General features: G+C 35.7%; 1 protein-coding gene across 1 annotated transcript; it reads right to left on the bottom strand.

The window, feature by feature from the left end:
* Positions 1-2,265: 2,265 nt before the first annotated feature.
* On the bottom strand, positions 2,266-15,741 carry xpnpep2 (X-prolyl aminopeptidase (aminopeptidase P) 2, membrane-bound). Its single transcript, XM_052575268.1, has 21 exons — positions 15,553-15,741; positions 14,936-15,003; positions 14,431-14,541; positions 13,881-13,944; positions 13,642-13,746; positions 13,404-13,490; positions 12,777-12,920; positions 11,916-12,017; positions 11,724-11,805; positions 11,443-11,644; positions 9,948-10,037; positions 9,363-9,472; positions 9,056-9,133; positions 8,856-8,927; positions 8,698-8,758; positions 8,529-8,598; positions 8,268-8,372; positions 7,752-7,811; positions 7,597-7,673; positions 7,368-7,457; positions 2,266-3,011 (listed from the first exon to the last, which is right to left on the bottom strand). The coding sequence occupies exons 1-21, from the start codon at positions 15,599-15,601 to the stop codon at positions 2,811-2,813; spliced, it is 2,028 nt and encodes a 675-aa protein (XP_052431228.1). The 5' UTR covers positions 15,602-15,741; the 3' UTR covers positions 2,266-2,810.
* Positions 15,742-17,353: the final 1,612 nt, after the last annotated feature.

The raw sequence follows: 17,353 nt of genomic DNA on the forward strand, positions 1-17,353 counted from the left end.
AGAAAAGAGTGCTCACGAGTCATTTTTACAAGGAACAAAAAACGGGATCCGTGGATGGCTTGATTAAAGTTTATAAATGACTGCTGACGGTATTTAAATAAAATGATTATAATTTTCATATTAATGGAGATAAATTTGAATTTGTGGCACTGATAAAAGATGAAGCAATGACAATGATATATGGCTTTGGCTTAACAGAAGTACCAACACGAGAATAAAAGGTTATAGTAATGTTAGAAACATTATAAATCTTCTAGCTGAATATAAATTTAGCATCGCTAAAGCCCTTTTACTGGGACACGAGCACCAGTGAAATATTACTGTGCCCCAGAAAATATTACTAATAAATGTGGAGGATTAAAGTATATTGTCCTAATAATCATTTTCTCTGGTAATATTTCAGCAATAAAGTCATATGCTTTTTCCATCCGCTGTTTACAATCAGAACTAGTGATACTAGATTCTGTATGCAAATGAATCGCTCTTACGATCTAATTGATCAAACAAATTAGTAAAAAGGGATAAAATGAATCGTGATTTGTTTGATTTATTCAGACAGTTCACTCAAGCACTGGGTCATTTGCAGAGGTTTGGCACACTGTAATAGTGATGGGTTTAAAGTCAGTTATTTCTATCTTTTGCTGTAGCATGTCAGTAGGAAATATCAGTTTATGTTTCCGAACACTCATTTTGCTCGTATTTGTGGTAATCCAGTGATTTTTGTTTGCACAAGGAGTCTGACAGCAGCCAGTACTGTACACAGAGATCTGATCTCACCATCATCCAGTCTGTCTAGAATAACACGAAGAAACAGAACAAACCGAGACTAAATCAAAAAGAATTGTGGCAACGTCTCCAAGATGCTTCAAGAAACCTACCTGCAGAGCTTCCTGAAAAACTATGCGACTAGTGCAAAAGCTGCTTTAAACGCAGAGGATGCTCACACCTTCATTTAATTTAGTTAATATAAGTTAATTGATAAAGAAAATATATTAAACACATAAATTTTGGCAGAATCCCCATTTTACATGATTTTTACATAAGTGCCTAAAACTTTTAAGAGTACTGAAGATTTTGCAGGTACAGTATTTTCCAGACTATAAGTCACACTTTTTTTCATCGTTTGGCTGGTCCTGCGACTTAAAGTCAGGTGCGACTTTTATCAAAATTAATTTGACATGAACCAAGAGAAATGAACTAAGAGACCTGAACCAATAGAAAACATTACCGTCTCCAGCCGCGAGAGGGCGCTCTATGCTGCTCAGTGCTCCTGTAGTCTACACTGAAGACATAGAGCTCCCTCTCGTGGCTGGAGACGGTAATGTTTTCTCTTGGTTCTAAATAAATGCGACTTATAGTCCAGTACGACTTATATATGTTTTTTTCCTCATCATGACGTATTTTTTGACTGATGCGACTTATACTCAGGTGCGACTTATAGTCCGACAAATACGGTAGGTTTCTTGAAGAATCTTGGAGACGTTGCCACAATTCTTTTTGATTGAGTCAGTCTCAGTTTGTTGGCTGCTGTCAGACTCCTTATGCAAAAATAAATTGCTGGATTATTACAATTAATGGCAAAATGAGAGTTTGGAAATGAAAACTGATATTTCCTACTGACACACTACACAGCAAAATATAGAAATAACTGACTTTTAAAACCATTTTTAGTTGGTGGAAATTCTAGTGGTCTAAGACCATTGCACAGTACTGTGCATATACTATTATTTATATGTTTTTTCATGATGAAGGCTGAACTGTTGGGGAGCAGTTAAATCTCAGTGTTGAACTGAAATTAATATAAACCTTTTGAAACATGCAGATCCATTTAAGACATATGCTTTTTTTCATGTTACTGTATCATAAAATGTTATGTTGAGTTGCCATTGATGGTGTCTGGTTAATATTTTCACTCAGTGGAGTGCTCTGTTTGACATCTGGAATTGAGACAGTTAAGTATGAAATCTCAGAACACAACACACAGGCTGCATCCGAAAGCTGTAAAATGCTGCCTACACACATGCAGGATAAAGAGGTTTGAGGACATCAAGGCATGTCTGAATCCAATGATCGTGTCACATCCTGTTTACTGAGATACTTTCATATGAGTGATTTCTGAAATCAGCATAGATGTATTCTTCGCTGCCTATGATACCTACAAACCTGTGCTTTCCATTCTGGGACAGTTAAGCCAAAAAATAAAAAAATAAAATGAAAGTCGCAGTTGATGGTCGGTTTATGTGTAAATAAATGACTTTGACCAACTTTTCCAAGTTCTCTGTATTTTCATGTAGTTCACCAGACTGTTATTCCTTATAAGTCAGTTTAAAAATGTTTTGCGAGGTAAATTTACATGCAAACACCGCCTGCAAGTCATTACCTCACTGCCTGCCTAAGCTTTCGGACACAGTTATAGATATACCAAAAGTAGTGGAGATACTGTAGTAATCTTACTTTAATAAACTATAGATAAACAATGATTTTCTTAAAATAATATATTCGTACATTCACATGCAGTGTATCATTTTTAAATCTTAATATTGTCTTTCTTAATTAAACATACAACTTATGTCATAAAATACATTATAAAATACTAACAGTTCAAACACAGGACAAATCCTAATGAGGCATTCAATCCATTTAAACTGGCTTAAAAATGGACATAACAGAAGAATTAAGAGAGCGAAAGAACACTGTATAATAGAAAACTTCATTTAAGTGTGCTACACTGGAGCTTTTCTGTTTGTACCTGAAAGTAAGTTTGTCACTTCAGCCCACAATAGGAGCGGTTACACCCTTTAGTGCTTGTTTTACAACAGGTTATGCAGTAAAACAGAGGGCAGCACTGTTACTAGCAGTGTGACTGAGGAGATGACAGCTGAAGCTTCAGCCATGAGGAAGGGTGCCGTATGCTTCATCATCCAGTCATACTCCTCCTTCAGCGCCTGCCTCTCCAGCTCAGGACCCACCACGCTCCGGATGGTCTCATAGTATTTGTTAAGCCAGTGCAGCTACAAGACAACAACAAATAAAATGCTGTCAGTGAGTGTTTTCTGATAGGGCCATTTTCAGCTAACCCACAACCCCCTCCCAAAACTTATTTCTAGTGAAGAACGTCAGTGGGCAGAATTTCAAAAGAAACCAACACTAGAAAACAACTTGTACTTAAACACACAAAGTCGTGGTTCTTAACCCACATTTTTTACACTGAACACCAAATGGCATACAAGACATTCAAGCAGTACCAAAATTATAATATGAAAATAAACATAGATGTATTTATATTATATATATTATATCAAACAACACATAATATGAGAATAAGCACATGAAACTAATATATGAATTTCACTAATTCCATTCAAAAAGTGAAACTTGTATATTATATTCATTCATTACACACAGACTGATATATTTCAAATGTTTAGTTATTTTAATTTTGATGATTATAACTGACAACTAAGGAAAATCATGATTTGAGTCACTGTCTGCTGCTGGTTGCGTGGTTGTTAAAAAAACCCATAAAAATATATATATTTATTTAACAGGAAATGCTCAGAGCATTTTTGAAATCAACTAAATAAAATTAACAAAACTAAATATAATCACTTTGCCATTATATAGAAACCTTAATTATTTTAATAGCTGGAACAGTAGTATAAGCTTTTTTTTTTTCATTTTTTTTTTAGGGGGCTTATCATTCTGATAAGCTGTCAGACACAGGCTGGGTTAGGGCCAACAGTGGTCCAACAGAGTTCATCAATGTCAAAATGATCGATATGGCCAGTCAAATTAAAGAATTCGGGTCTTACTGTCACTGTCACAATGCAACTAGAGTCTGTGGAAAGATGTAATACTGTATTAGAAAACTGTTTTACGATAGAAATGTTTAGCAACTGACATTAATAGACTATCTACTGATACAAACTCAACTTTTAAGCAATTTTGGTGTTTTGAATTAAAAATATGTGATCATGATAATGTAAATCATTAACTAATATGACAAGAGTAAATCAAGATGTAAATGATTAATTAATATGACAAGAGACATTTGTGTTTTCGACTATTAGACATACAAATAAGAGTGAGTTTGCATATTTTAAAATAAACTATTATTTTCAAATAGTGTAAACTTACTATTTCATATAGTTCAGTTCAGATGCAAAACCTTGATGCAGTTAAAAATTTGCATTTTTATCAGGCTCCCATGTGTAGGTTCAGTTATTTCCCTTTAATGGCAATGAATAGTTTATTTTCTTTACAATTGAAATAAAATAACTGAATATTAACATGGGAGCATGAGAAAATTTTTTGGATGGCACTTACTCTTCATATATAGGTCTACAGACCTAAAACATGTTTTTTTAAAATTCGTATTTACTTATTTAATTGCTTTATTATTATTATTATGCAGTAGATCCTTACAAGCATGTGTGTGACCATGATTCACGTAAGCACGGCATCACAATCGATCAGATGAGTATTAAAGTTGCATTCGTTACTATAGCAATAGGGTGTTGCTTTGAAAAATAGCTTAAAAGAGTTGTGCACATTTTAGCGTCAATTGCTTAAATGCAACAACAAAATACAAGATCAAAGTCACTTAAGCTTATATATAAAACATATAACTTTTATTAAAGGGTTAGTTCATCGAAAAATCATAATTATGTTATTAATAACTCACCCTCATGTCGTTCCAAACACTGTTTAAAGATATTTTAGATTTAGTCTGAGAGCTCTCAGTCCCTCCATTGAAGCTGTGTGAGCTGATGATACTGCGCAGGTGTGATTCAGGTGAAGCAGACCGACACACAGAGCGTCTGAACCGAACTGATTCTTTTGGTGATTGATTCTGAACTGATTCTGTGCTAGTGTCAAGAGCGCGGGTAAACCGAAGGCTTGAATCAAGGGCAATCATCGCAAATGACACCATTACGTCGAGCGCAAAAGAACCGGTGAACCGTTTTCTTCAACTGGTTTATTGAATCGAACTGTCTGAGAGAGATATCTTAAACAGTGTTCCAAAGATAAACGGAGGTCTCACGGGTTTGGAACGACATGAGGGTGAGTTATTAATAACATAATTATGATTTTTCGATGAACTAACCCTTTAACAAAACAAATAAAAATACACAATGCTGTAAGGCAGGCTATGCCTAAAATATAATAACAAATAACCTAAAGTTTAAATAGGTATGCAAAACTTGAAATAAGTAAACATGTATAATATATTACCAAATAAATTTGGTTTATTAGCAAAACAAAAAAGAAAGTTTGGAGGCACGGCATACACCTTGATGTCAAATAAAATAAATAAATTGCACACAGATTAAATAAAGTAAAAATCAGCAAACAATGTGAAACAAAATAAATAATAAATAAAAAAAAAAAACTTCCAAAATCACATTAGATAAATGGCAAAAGTCAACAGGCTTTTCAAAATCCAAAATACTGCCAAACAGATGCATTTTTGCATTTCGTTTCGAAAATCATCCGCCATCGTCTTGTCTGTCTCACCCACTGATCTATATACAGTTCTCTATTATAGATCAGTGGTCTCACCCTGGTTTTAGACAGTCTATGGGCTCACCTACATGTCAGTCAGCTTGACTCTCCTCACTTAAATCTCATCTGTGACGAGACTTTTGTCTTTTGGCACGCTGCAATGAGCCGCGTTCTGTTTTTATTTGTAGTGTTTGTTGTTTTACCGAACCAAATAATTTTCATTACTATAAAAAAAATCTAAACAACGGTGGGGGTCGGTGTCGCAGTTGGCAAGTGACGTAACCGGTGTTGCAGCTCAACAACTGTATCAGCGTCAACCACACACACACACACACACAAAAATTGCAAATGGCCTCGCATGTCAACTTTGCACAGGGCCTCGCACCCACTGTGGACGGCCCTGCGGTCTATATCATGATATGATAAGAAAATCATACGAGCAGTGAGAACAATATCACACTATAATACTGTTTGTCCTGAATGTCACGATTGCAAATGTGATTTTAAACAGCAGTTCATTAAATAAGAAGTTGATATTGTATTTGATTTTAAACACAATATTATAACTCTTATAAACAAAACTAACTCTGAAAATATCATTTAAAATCATTGTTGTGCAAAGCATCAAACAGAGATTACAAAAAGTAGGTTCAGCAAGAAATATTTTGTTTGATAAAATGTATTACATATACTCTTTTGGACCACATAAATAAATGATGACAGAATTGTCCTTTTTGGTTGGGTGAACTATAAAACTTTAATAATTTATTTTCTCAATTTTATAATCATTACTATGAAAATACTAAACCATTTCTTTAATGAAATTATATTCTAAATAATAAACTAAAACCGTTAGTAGGTGGTGGTAAATGTCTTAATGATTAAGTCATTTATTCATTTGTTTGATTCGTTCAAATGGCTGATTCATTCAGGAGTGAAGTAAATGGTTCTTTATGAATGGTTCATTGAATCATTAGGCTTGTTCGAATTGAAGTGGGTCATCACCATAAGACCGATCGGTGTTTGACATCAATAAACTGCTAGAGCTTAGAGAGCATAGGATGACTTGTGCTTCTGAATCGCTCTCGCTGTACTTTGATGTCATACACTGAATGATTCAACTCGCCAAATGGTTCACCCAATTCATTCAAAACTTTATATTTTGGTTGACAAATTATTAACACAGTATTAACTTCTGAATGAACTGTTGTATAAGATGAGTCTCACATGATATTGCACTTAAATATGTACATATACATATACATATATATATACACACACACAAACACACACACTCTTGAGCACAAACCCAGTCCTAAGTCACTGGGGTACATTTGTAACAATAGCCAAAAATACACTGTATGGTTCAAAATGATTGATTTATCTTTTATGCCAAAAATCATTAGGGTACTATAAAGTTAAGATCTTTTTCCATGAATATAATTTGTAAATTTCCTACCGTAAATATATTAAAACTTAATTTTTGATTAGTAATATGCATTGCTAAGAACTTCATTTGGATAACTTTAAAAGCCATTTTCTCAATATTTTGTATATATCAGATTCAAGATTTTCAAATATTTGTATCTCAGACAAATATTGTCCTATTCCTAAAACCACTATTCCAAACCATAAATTATTATTAATGATATATTATTAAATATTATTAATATTAATTCAGATTTCAGATTATGTATCAATCTAATTAAAAAAAATTAACCCATAAGACCCTAAACGTTTTGTGGTCCAGGGTCTCACACACACACACACACACACACACACACACACACATATATATAATTGTGTTACATATATAATTGTATAACATATGTTATAAATACTTTATGGCACTATTACAATACCTGCTCAGGACTGAGAAGAGATGTGTTTATCAGTTTTCTGTCATAAGGCACCAGTGAGACAGTTTCAAATGTCAAGTAATTGTGGCCATACTTGAAAGTAAAACAAGAAAAGAGGAATTTTATTTTAAGCAAGAAAACATGCACATATTATTAATATTTCTTCAGGCACTGCCCTTGGCTAACGGCAGTGGATTTACAGAGCTATGGACCCTCAGTTAGTTGGATGTACCTTTGTAGTAGCTGGAACAGTGACAGCAATGTCCTCTATCCTTATACCAAACTCATCCTCCTTGTAATAACCAGGTTCTAGAGGAGAGTTTGTCAGTTTATAACTGTAACTATCAAACTAAGATAATCGTAATGAGCTGCTTAATGATTCCTCACCAATTGATGTGAACATCCCCTCTTGAAATGGAATATTATTGGACTGAAAACCCACAGGCCCTATCAGAGAGAAAACAAAGACCTTAGATGAAGAGATACAGCATATGATCTATATATACACTTCTCTGTATATGTGTGTGTTTTTGAAAGTTATTCTCACCAAGGCTGCATTTATTTGTAATAAATAAATAAAATAGGGTAAAACACTTATATTGTTAAATAGTGTTACAAGGTATATTTTAAAATTTAATTTAATATAATTTTCTAATTATTGTCAATGCTAAAAAATTTTTTTCCAGGATTCTTTGAATAGAACGCTTTAAAGAACAAGATTTATTAAACGGAAATCTTTTGTAACATTATAAATGTTTAATATCACACATAGTTAAACAAACTTATCCTACACTTTAAAATGTTAGTGTATTTTAATTTTAAATGATTCGTATAAACACAAATGCATTTAAATGACAAGTTTAATGAAATAAATATATAAAGACATTACAGAGTCAGACTTACATTCATGGACTCCAAAGTAGTTGCCCACACCATGACCTGTGCCATGACCATAATTTAAACCAACTTCCCACAATGCTCTTCGTCCCAGCATCTCCATGTTCACGCCTGTGGTGGGAATAAAAACACTTGAAAGGTCGGCACATGACAGGTTTTGTAGTGGTCACTGTGAGAAGTCTGCAGTGTGTATAGCGCCCTCTTGTGTAAGTATCATGGCATGGTCGCTTGAATGGAGATGGTGATTGAAGATGAGGAACTGCTCACCTCTAGTTCCAGCCGGAAAGATGGTTCTAGAAATCTCAATATTTCCCATGAGCACTCTTGTGTAGGCCTCCTATCGGAGTAGGAAATGGAGAAAACAGTTTTCTTTTCAGTATAAGCATCCTATTATGCTTTGCATCATTAGTAACTCTCTATGCCTGCTATTCAGTACCTTTTGAAAGTCACTGGGTTCACCCCAGTGCACAGTACGCGTTATATCAGTAGTACCATCACTGTTAACATAAATCAGACAGAATGCATGCGTGAGCTTGGCTGTGTATTGTTTTTGCACACAAACATAACTATGTACTAATAATACTATGAACTCACAGGTACTGTCCTCCAGAGTCAACCAGATACATCTCATTCACTAACAGCTTCCTTGCAGTTTCATTAGATGGACTGTAAAAATAAGAACAATGCAGGCAATTATAAGTAAACACAATGAATATAATTCAAGCGTGAACAAAGAAAAATGACTGAAAAGCTAAACATTATAATTTGGTGAGAAGAGGAACAGTCTTCAATACCTGTAGTGAGCAAGAGCAGCATTAGGTCCACTTGCAGAAATAGTCTCAAAACTCGGCCCTCTGCTGTTCTTCTGTTTGCTGTCAAAACACAGTGAAGGGTTTTTGATTCTCAAGAAAAAGGAAGTTTACAGTACATAAGGAAAACATCTTCTAAATTAACATCCTTGATGAAGGAACAATTTCTACTTGTGCAAATAATGTCATTCCTGTAATGCAAGTTTATAAAATAAATAAATGTACAATTAAAATAAATAAGCAATGCACAATTTAAATAAATTAATGGTAAATATATAAAAATGTTCTGTACCTGCGACACTGATCGACAAAATGTGCTGCTGTGAGTTCGTTCTCTGTGCCTTCTGGAACTTTCTTCTCAAGCCACATCAGAAGCTGCATGACTGCGACTGCGTCCCTAACCTGCGGGGAAAAGGATGGATGTTCACCCATCGTGGCTGAGAAGTACAAAATCACCTGGTTTAGACCAGACGGATGCCAGACGGAGGGGATTAATTGAAGCAGTCGACAGAGGTCTGACTTTAGGCCATAAACCACCAGAACCACATCCATGCATGTTATCAAATGCAGTTGTTTTCGATTGAAAAACCTTATTCTGCAAAATATGTCAATAGATCACTGAATACAAGCAAACACCATGAGGAATAAAGGTCCCAATATGTTTGATGGATGTTGTGCGATAAGGAGCGATAAGACATTGATGCTGCAATGAATGGAGACTGTCTGGCCTGCTAATGTGGCTTTATGATGTGATAAAGTGCCCCTCAATCTAGAAATTATGATAATACAACAGGTATCAGTCAACAGTGTCCATCAGGGTTATCACCGCTTTACAAAAGTCATTTGGGGAGAAGGCTGTGTGTGTGTGTTCTCTTACATGAGCCTCTTTGAGAATACGCTGCTCAGTCGCATCTTTCACTGCTTTTGTGGTCAGTACTGGAGAGTAGGTGCTGGTCAGAAGTTTGTCCTTAAAAACATAAGATATGTGCATCAGCAGTAAAATCTTCACCTGTACTGTGGGACTCAAGCAGGTTTATGAAATTATAAGTTCAGACAGGATCCATCCATCCATCTACTTATCCATCCAGCCATCAATCATCCATCTATCAACCAATCTACATCTATCCATCTATCTATCTACCATTTATCCATACCTCCATTCATCCTCCTACCTAGCTACTCATCCAACCATTCATCCATTAATTTATCCATCTACTGCCCATGTATTCACCTATATACCTATCCATCTAGCTATCTACCATCCATCCATCCATCCACCTATCTACCAGCCATCCTATCTAACATCCATCATCCGTTCATGAATCCTCCCATCCATCTAGCTATCCACCATCCATACATCTGTCCACCCATCAACTCATCCACTCATTCACCTATCTACCCATCTACTTATCCATCCATCCATCCATCCACCCATCTACCTATCCGTCTAGCTATCTACCATCCACCAATCCTTCCATCCATGCATCCATCCATCAATGAATCTACCCATCCATCTAGCTACCCACCATCCATACATCTGTCCACCAATCTACTCATCCACCCATTCACCTATCTACCCATCTACTTATCCATCCATCCACCCATCTACTTATCCATCCATCCATCCACTCATCTACTTATCCATCCATCCATCCATCCATCCATCCATCCATCAATCCATCCATCCATCCGTCCAACAATCTACCCATCCGTTCATCCACCAAGCTACTTATCCATCCATTTATCCATCTATCTACCCATGCATCCACCTATATACTCACCCATAAACCTAACTACCCCATCCATCCATCCATCCATCCATCCTCACCTCCATTTATATAGATTTGTTTTGCACATCACAGCACATCTAGTCACAATAAGTAAAACATACACACAAATCTGCCAATAAAATAATTTCATTTCAGACAGACCAGGAAGGGCAAAATAAAGTGGCTGAAATAGCTGTGCAGTGTGTCAAAAATAGAAATGGCTCCACTGATTATAGCAATCTAATTTTGTCACACAGTGACATGTGCCTGATGTAGATGTGCGTAACTTAACTTTTTTGACAGATGCAAGCATAGAGGCTTATTTCTTCTTTCCTTAGATTACAGTTTTTACATATTTACATTTATGTTTCAGCCTTTAAAAAACCATATGGGAAAAAATAAATTAGGCTACTATTTAACACTTCTTGAACAGAAGCACGAGATAACATTAAAGGCTTACTACAAAAAGTGAAAATCACTTATTTGAGAGGCTGACACTTGACTGAAACCATCTTAAGCCCACAGAACATTTGAGACTCCTTATTTGAGCATACAAGCTACCGTACACATAGTAGTAGTCTATATTTCGGATCCAGGTCTTACCTCAGGAGTGATGAGCTCATACAGGGCTTGGTTGGTGTACTCTGTACCCACCCACACCCTCACGTTGAGTCTCTGTAGATAGGACTTCAGGTATGTGCGCACAGAGCTGTACTCAAGCAGCTGCACACAATAGGAATTGTAGCATGAAGAGTTCAGGTACACCTTCAACTCTTCTGTAATTCGTTCAATGTGCACAAAGAGCCTGATGAAAGAGGCTAGTTAGAAACTGTACAGCACACCAACTAAGTATAGTGCTATTAATATGAAACGGAGGAACTTGCCATATCTCATCCATTGACAGCAGAGTGTAAGAATAGAAGAATGGATTAAAAGGAATGTCGTTGCCTCGTAGATTAAACAGCCCTGAAAATAGAGACGCAAGCTGAAATTTTGGCCTGACAAGAGATTTACAGAACAATTCAGAGAAACTCTGGTGCTTGAGATGGCTTTGTGTTGTGCTGTTTTGTGCTTACATGCGGTCTCGTCCAGAGCTGAAAGCAGCACAGCGGTGGGCTTGTATGGATTGTCACTTATTTGGGCTCGTATCTGATCCACTTTCATTGGCCAGGTCCTTTCTGAATTTCCACAATGTAAATTTGAGTTACAACAAAACCTTCAAGAAACAATTCACCCAAAAATGAGAATTCTGTCACCTTTTACTGATCCCTTCAAATTACTTTTCCTATGCAATCACAATAAAAGGTAACATAGAGGCATAGATAGAAGACTGTTTTGCTAAAGATTCACTATTTTGAATCAAATCTGTTAAGTGAATCAGCTTTTTCACTTGGTTTAAAATGATGTATTCATGAATCAGACTGATTTTTGTTCTCAAGTTCACCACATTGACTCAACGCTTCAGTCTCGGCAGGAAGATTTTTAGTAAACAGCACTGAAAATGTTCATATGTTTCTCACACAAAGCTATAATATGAATTCAGAAGACTTAGAAATGATAATAGTAATAAAATGCACAACTCATTCTAAGATTCTTTTTGTGCATCTTATTTGATGTTTGAAAAAGAGGAAAAGAGCAACAAGCACAGAATTCCCCCTTTTATGTCCCACAGAAAAACAGCCATATACTGTAGTTTTACACCAAAATGAAGTTATTTTTAGGCTGACTATGCCTTTATTCATGCCTCATTGACTTTATCTTAGCACCAGAATGAACTAGAATATTTCCTCTGTGAGTTGTCATTACTATAAGTTATATCACTAGTCATTAAAGATTAAATCAGAGCTTTATTGCTCTGTTTGTCATGATCTTATGGTCCTTTGCCCTATTCGCTTGGTACTTATCAGTCAAGTGATGCTGATAAGACATGCACACACCGATGACACTGTCAGGTAAGCGTGTGGGGTTGTCAGGAGGCAGAGGAGGTCGATCTGTCCATATTTTATCCACCAGGTTATCAGGAATAGACTTCAGGATCCGGCCCGCTGGAGCCAGGTTGGTGTTGTAGACGCCAAAAGTGTCTAAGGCAGCAATGAATAATGACCAGATTATTCATGAGTGATTTAATCTTTGTTACTAGATTTGTTGCTTATGTGATCATCTTAATATGGTTTATATACACACTTCAATTAAAAAGCTTGCTTTAGTAAGATTTTTTTTTTTTAATGTTTTTGAAAAGTCTCACCAAGACTGCATTTATTTGATAAAAATAGTAAATATATAATCATTATTGTGAAATATTATACAATTTCATATATATGTTTTCCATTTTGAATACATTTTAAAATGCATTATCATCATCATCAATGTTGAAAACAGTTTTGCTGCTTCATAATTTTTGGGGAAACTGTGAGTAATTTTCTGACATTTGTTTTTGTTTTGATGAAAAAAAAAAAAAGTTCAACAGAACGGCATTTAAAAAAAACAAAACAACAACAACACAACAACACATACTTTTAACTTAATTTACATAAGAAAGTATTTTAGTAGCTTTGTTTGCTTACCTACAGAGAAGAGGAACGGGTCAAAGCCCACCTGATCTCCCTCAGGGATCTCTAAGATCAGCCAGTTGGTAATGCTGCGAATGGAGGCTGTGATCCAGTAGAGTTAGACCAGGAATCAATAGAACAACATCTTTCAATATCCTTTAAATGTGTGTTTTAATACATTCATTCACCTACATGTTCAACTTCATTTAGACAAGTTTAAATATTAATTTTACTCTCATAATTTGCTCCTCACCATCTCGCTGTAGCTCCCAGTTACAGTCCATTTGTCTCTCTGCCTGAATCCAGTAGCGGCTATCGGTCCACAAAACAGCCTTGTTTTGAGTAATTACTGCTGTTCCTAGAAATTAGAAACACACTCTTGTTAGTTATTACAGAAGACAGGAGCGGGCCGTTTGTCAGGGACCAAAGAAGTGACAAACATTATGTGTGTGAGAATGATGCATGGTGATACAGCAATATTTTGAAACACACCTGCAGAGCCAGAGAAGCCAGACATCCAGGCCAACCTCGCATCTCTGGGGGCGATGTACTCACTCTGCCAAAAAACCATACACTGTTACTATCACAAAGGTAATGTCTGAGGATGAAGAAGACTGAAAGAGAAGACAAGGTTTAGGGGGTCAGAAATGAAAAGCCTACAAAATGGACAAAAATACAAAATACAGTATATTTAAAATTTGGGGATGAATAATGTTTAATCTTGTATATCATTTGATATATTTCATATTATTAATTGTAGACCAACTAGTTTTGGATTTAGTATGTGGTGTCTCTGCAGAGAGAATGTGCATTTAAAAAAAATAGTTTTTGTCTAAAAATAACAATATAAATATTATTATTTTTGTTGATTTGATCAAATTATATTAGAAATTATTTAGACTTATTTGACATCAGTGTACAGTTATGGTTTGTGATTGTATATGGTTAGGGGGAAAAAAAGTAAAAAAAGAAATATTAATTCCAGGAGACCAGTATTGGCTCCAAATATAAAAGTTCATTTCTGACAATCTTTAGAAGTTACCAGATGAGCATCTGTGGCTGGGATGATGTAGGCTGAGATGTTCAAGGGGATCATGGATGCTCTCAGATCACGAAGCCTCAGAGTCGTGTTTACAGCTGTTGGTGGCAAATACTGGAGCAACGAGAATGAATCATTTAAATATATTGCATCAAAATTATCCGGAATTCATGAAGTTATCACAAATTCGGTTTTCAACCCGTAATTCCAAACTAAACCCATATAAAAACACTTAAACTGATACAAAACAGAGAACGTTTACAGATAACACACATACAGCTCATTGAGATCAGATCTGGGGTGTGCATGACCTAAAAACTGAGTTCTTATCAGAAGAGAAGATCTTTTCACTGAGAGGCCAGATTAGACCTGTATGCTGGAGACAGGGTTATTATTTTCTCTTTCCACTGCTCTCTGAGCTAAAGACGAGTCCTAGCAGAGGGCTGAACCAGTTGTGTGGATATACAGAGGAAAACATGGACAGAGTATAGATAGAAGAATAGAGTACCGGAGGAATTGCCGAACAGTTCCTCTCACTGCCTGATCCTTCTTTGGCCCACACAGCATATCTGCCTCCTGTGATGACACACGAGAAGAGACACATGCAGAACAACAGAGTAACTGTTTTAAACTCACTGTCAGCACATGTGGTGAACAAAGGTCAGCAATTGTGGTTAAACTTATGCCTTTTATAATTCGAGATGACAATGTTTTCACATTACATTATGACTGAAACAGTAAAAGCAAGCCTACAGCTGCACTGCAACTCAAAAACATGCATAAAATCTCACAAACCACAATGTAAACAAGCCAAATATAGTAAACAAACCATACATATAATCATCTTATGAATTAAAAAAACATTAATCATACAGTCTCTTACAGATTCGTTTTATGGTTCGAGTGAGCAAACAAATGACATTTTATGGCAGAATTCATTTTTAGGCTAATGGCATGCAAATTAAATTTACACATAAACCAAACAAACATGACACAACAACAGATGGTGACCAGAAATGTTGCCTTAATGAAAGTCTTACTCATACAGTGCATGATTGTCGCATAGTTACACCACACCAGCAAGACTAAATCACCATCGCATACACTATTTATTTTTTTTGTTACCTTCAAGAACCACAAGACACAGAGCCAGTATCCAGCCTGAGGAGCTCATTTTAGACCATCTGCTCCAAGCAAGTCCACACACAGAGTGTGACAGCAGGGCACGAGAGTTTCTGTCTTGTGAGTCTGTGTGTGTGTGTGTGTGTGTGTATGCAAGGGTGTGTATGTCCTATCTGAAACTACATGCATTACCAGAGGCGTCCTAACCAGATCCATGTGCAGTAGCTGAGGGGGAGGAACTTTGGCTGTGACTCTAATCTTTACTACTGTAATAAAAGCACAGTGTCTCTCTCCCTATGCCCTTCTTTAATGTGCAGTGCATTTACCCAGGCATAGCGAACAAATTGCTGGTCGCATAATAAATAATAGCTAATGTCTCCTGTTACATATGTACTGTTGGCTAGTATGTTCCTGAACGCCCTCTTCTAACAACTAACACCATCACTCTGCCTTTCGAAGTCAGGAAGTTTCGCAAGAAAGTTTTATTGTGCAAACACTTAAAGGGATAGTACATCCAAAAATGAAAACTGTCATCAATTTCTCATCTTCATGCAGTTCCATATATTTCTCTCTTCATTGGAACATACAATGAAAGTGGATGTGGATGATTTCGAGCTCTGAAATGACCTAAAAACTCTAGTAGTAGTAGAAGTAAAGTAGTTTAAGCACTATATTTCAAGACATATGAAGGCAAACAGCAACTTTGCGTGATGAAAATATCCCCATTTAAGTTAGTATTCACTTAAAATTTTCCATTCTGCAGTAGTTCACACTTCCACATATTCAAACTTCACATCCCATGAACTTTTATTCCAGAGGATTTATTTTATAGGGGAGAGTGCAGTGAATTAAACCCGTGGGTAAAGTGAGCCACCCCTTGTTTTTAGGCAAAAATTGGTGATATATGACCATAAATATGTGAAGAGTTATGTATTTTACTCACCAAGTGATGAAGAGACCCATGGAATAATTGGTAACTACATTTCTGCAAAATAATAATAATAATAATAATAATAATAATAATAATAATAATAAACCAAGGCCCATGCTGAATGATACAAATGTGTTAAAATGGAGGGAGCGGGGTAAATTGAGCCAGTGGCTCACCCCTCCTTATGATTATATAATATTATTTTACTGTTATTCTACATTAGATTTAATTATATTTAGACCAACCCTTTTTTTTATATGTTCTTTGTTTTGAACTTGTTTTTGCTCTGAAAATGTAAAATAGGCCTTGTTTATGAAAATTGGCCATTTAAGTTTTTATGAAATAGTACTGTATTTCCCTGCTGCATTTATAAAAGGGATAAGTGGGAATACTAGCCCAATTCTGTAAGGTCAATTGCAGTCCATTATTGTTTTTTTTTTAAATATCTTTACTTCGAACTTTATTTCGTTCTGAAATGATATAAACTCCCTTTAAAGTTGTGAACTGTATCTTTTAATTACCCCAGCATCTTGAGCCACAGGTGGAGAAAAACCCTGGATGAATGGTCAGTCCATCACAAGGTTCACACATAGATTCATAAGAATCATTTTTTTTTTAATTCTCTACCTTTGATACAGCTTGACCTTAGACTTAGATATCATCCATCCCTCCTTTACTTAGTGTACAGAAAAAAGCAGCTTGAGCATTCTTGAGCAAGTCACCTAAAACCACTTGAAACCTACCATGAAAGAAGTCCATGCAATTCGAGTACTATATTTCAAGACATGTGAGAGCATTGACTAAAGTGATTAAGTAATGACATAATTTGACATCACTTTAAACGACCTCTCTGAGTTTACAGTGTAGATTTTG

The sequence above is a fragment of the Carassius gibelio genome, chromosome B14 (genome assembly GCF_023724105.1).
Source record: "Carassius gibelio isolate Cgi1373 ecotype wild population from Czech Republic chromosome B14, carGib1.2-hapl.c, whole genome shotgun sequence".
Classification (NCBI taxonomy): Eukaryota; Metazoa; Chordata; class Actinopteri; order Cypriniformes; family Cyprinidae; genus Carassius; species Carassius gibelio.

What these genes read in the sequence shown, in the direction of transcription:
- xpnpep2 (XM_052575268.1), bottom strand. Translation starts at nt 15,601, where the DNA reads ATGAGCTCCTCAGGCTGGATACTGGCTCTGTGTCTTGTGGTTCTTGAA. An exon ending in CAGCCACAGATGCTCATCTG is followed by an intron (nt 13,945 to 14,430) that starts GTAACTTCTAAA and finishes GTTTTTTGGCAG; the next exon opens with AGTGAGTACATCGCCCCCAG. An exon ending in CTGTTCCAGCTACTACAAAG is followed by an intron (nt 7,458 to 7,596) that starts GTACATCCAACT and finishes TTTACTTTCAAG; the next exon opens with TATGGCCACAATTACTTGAC.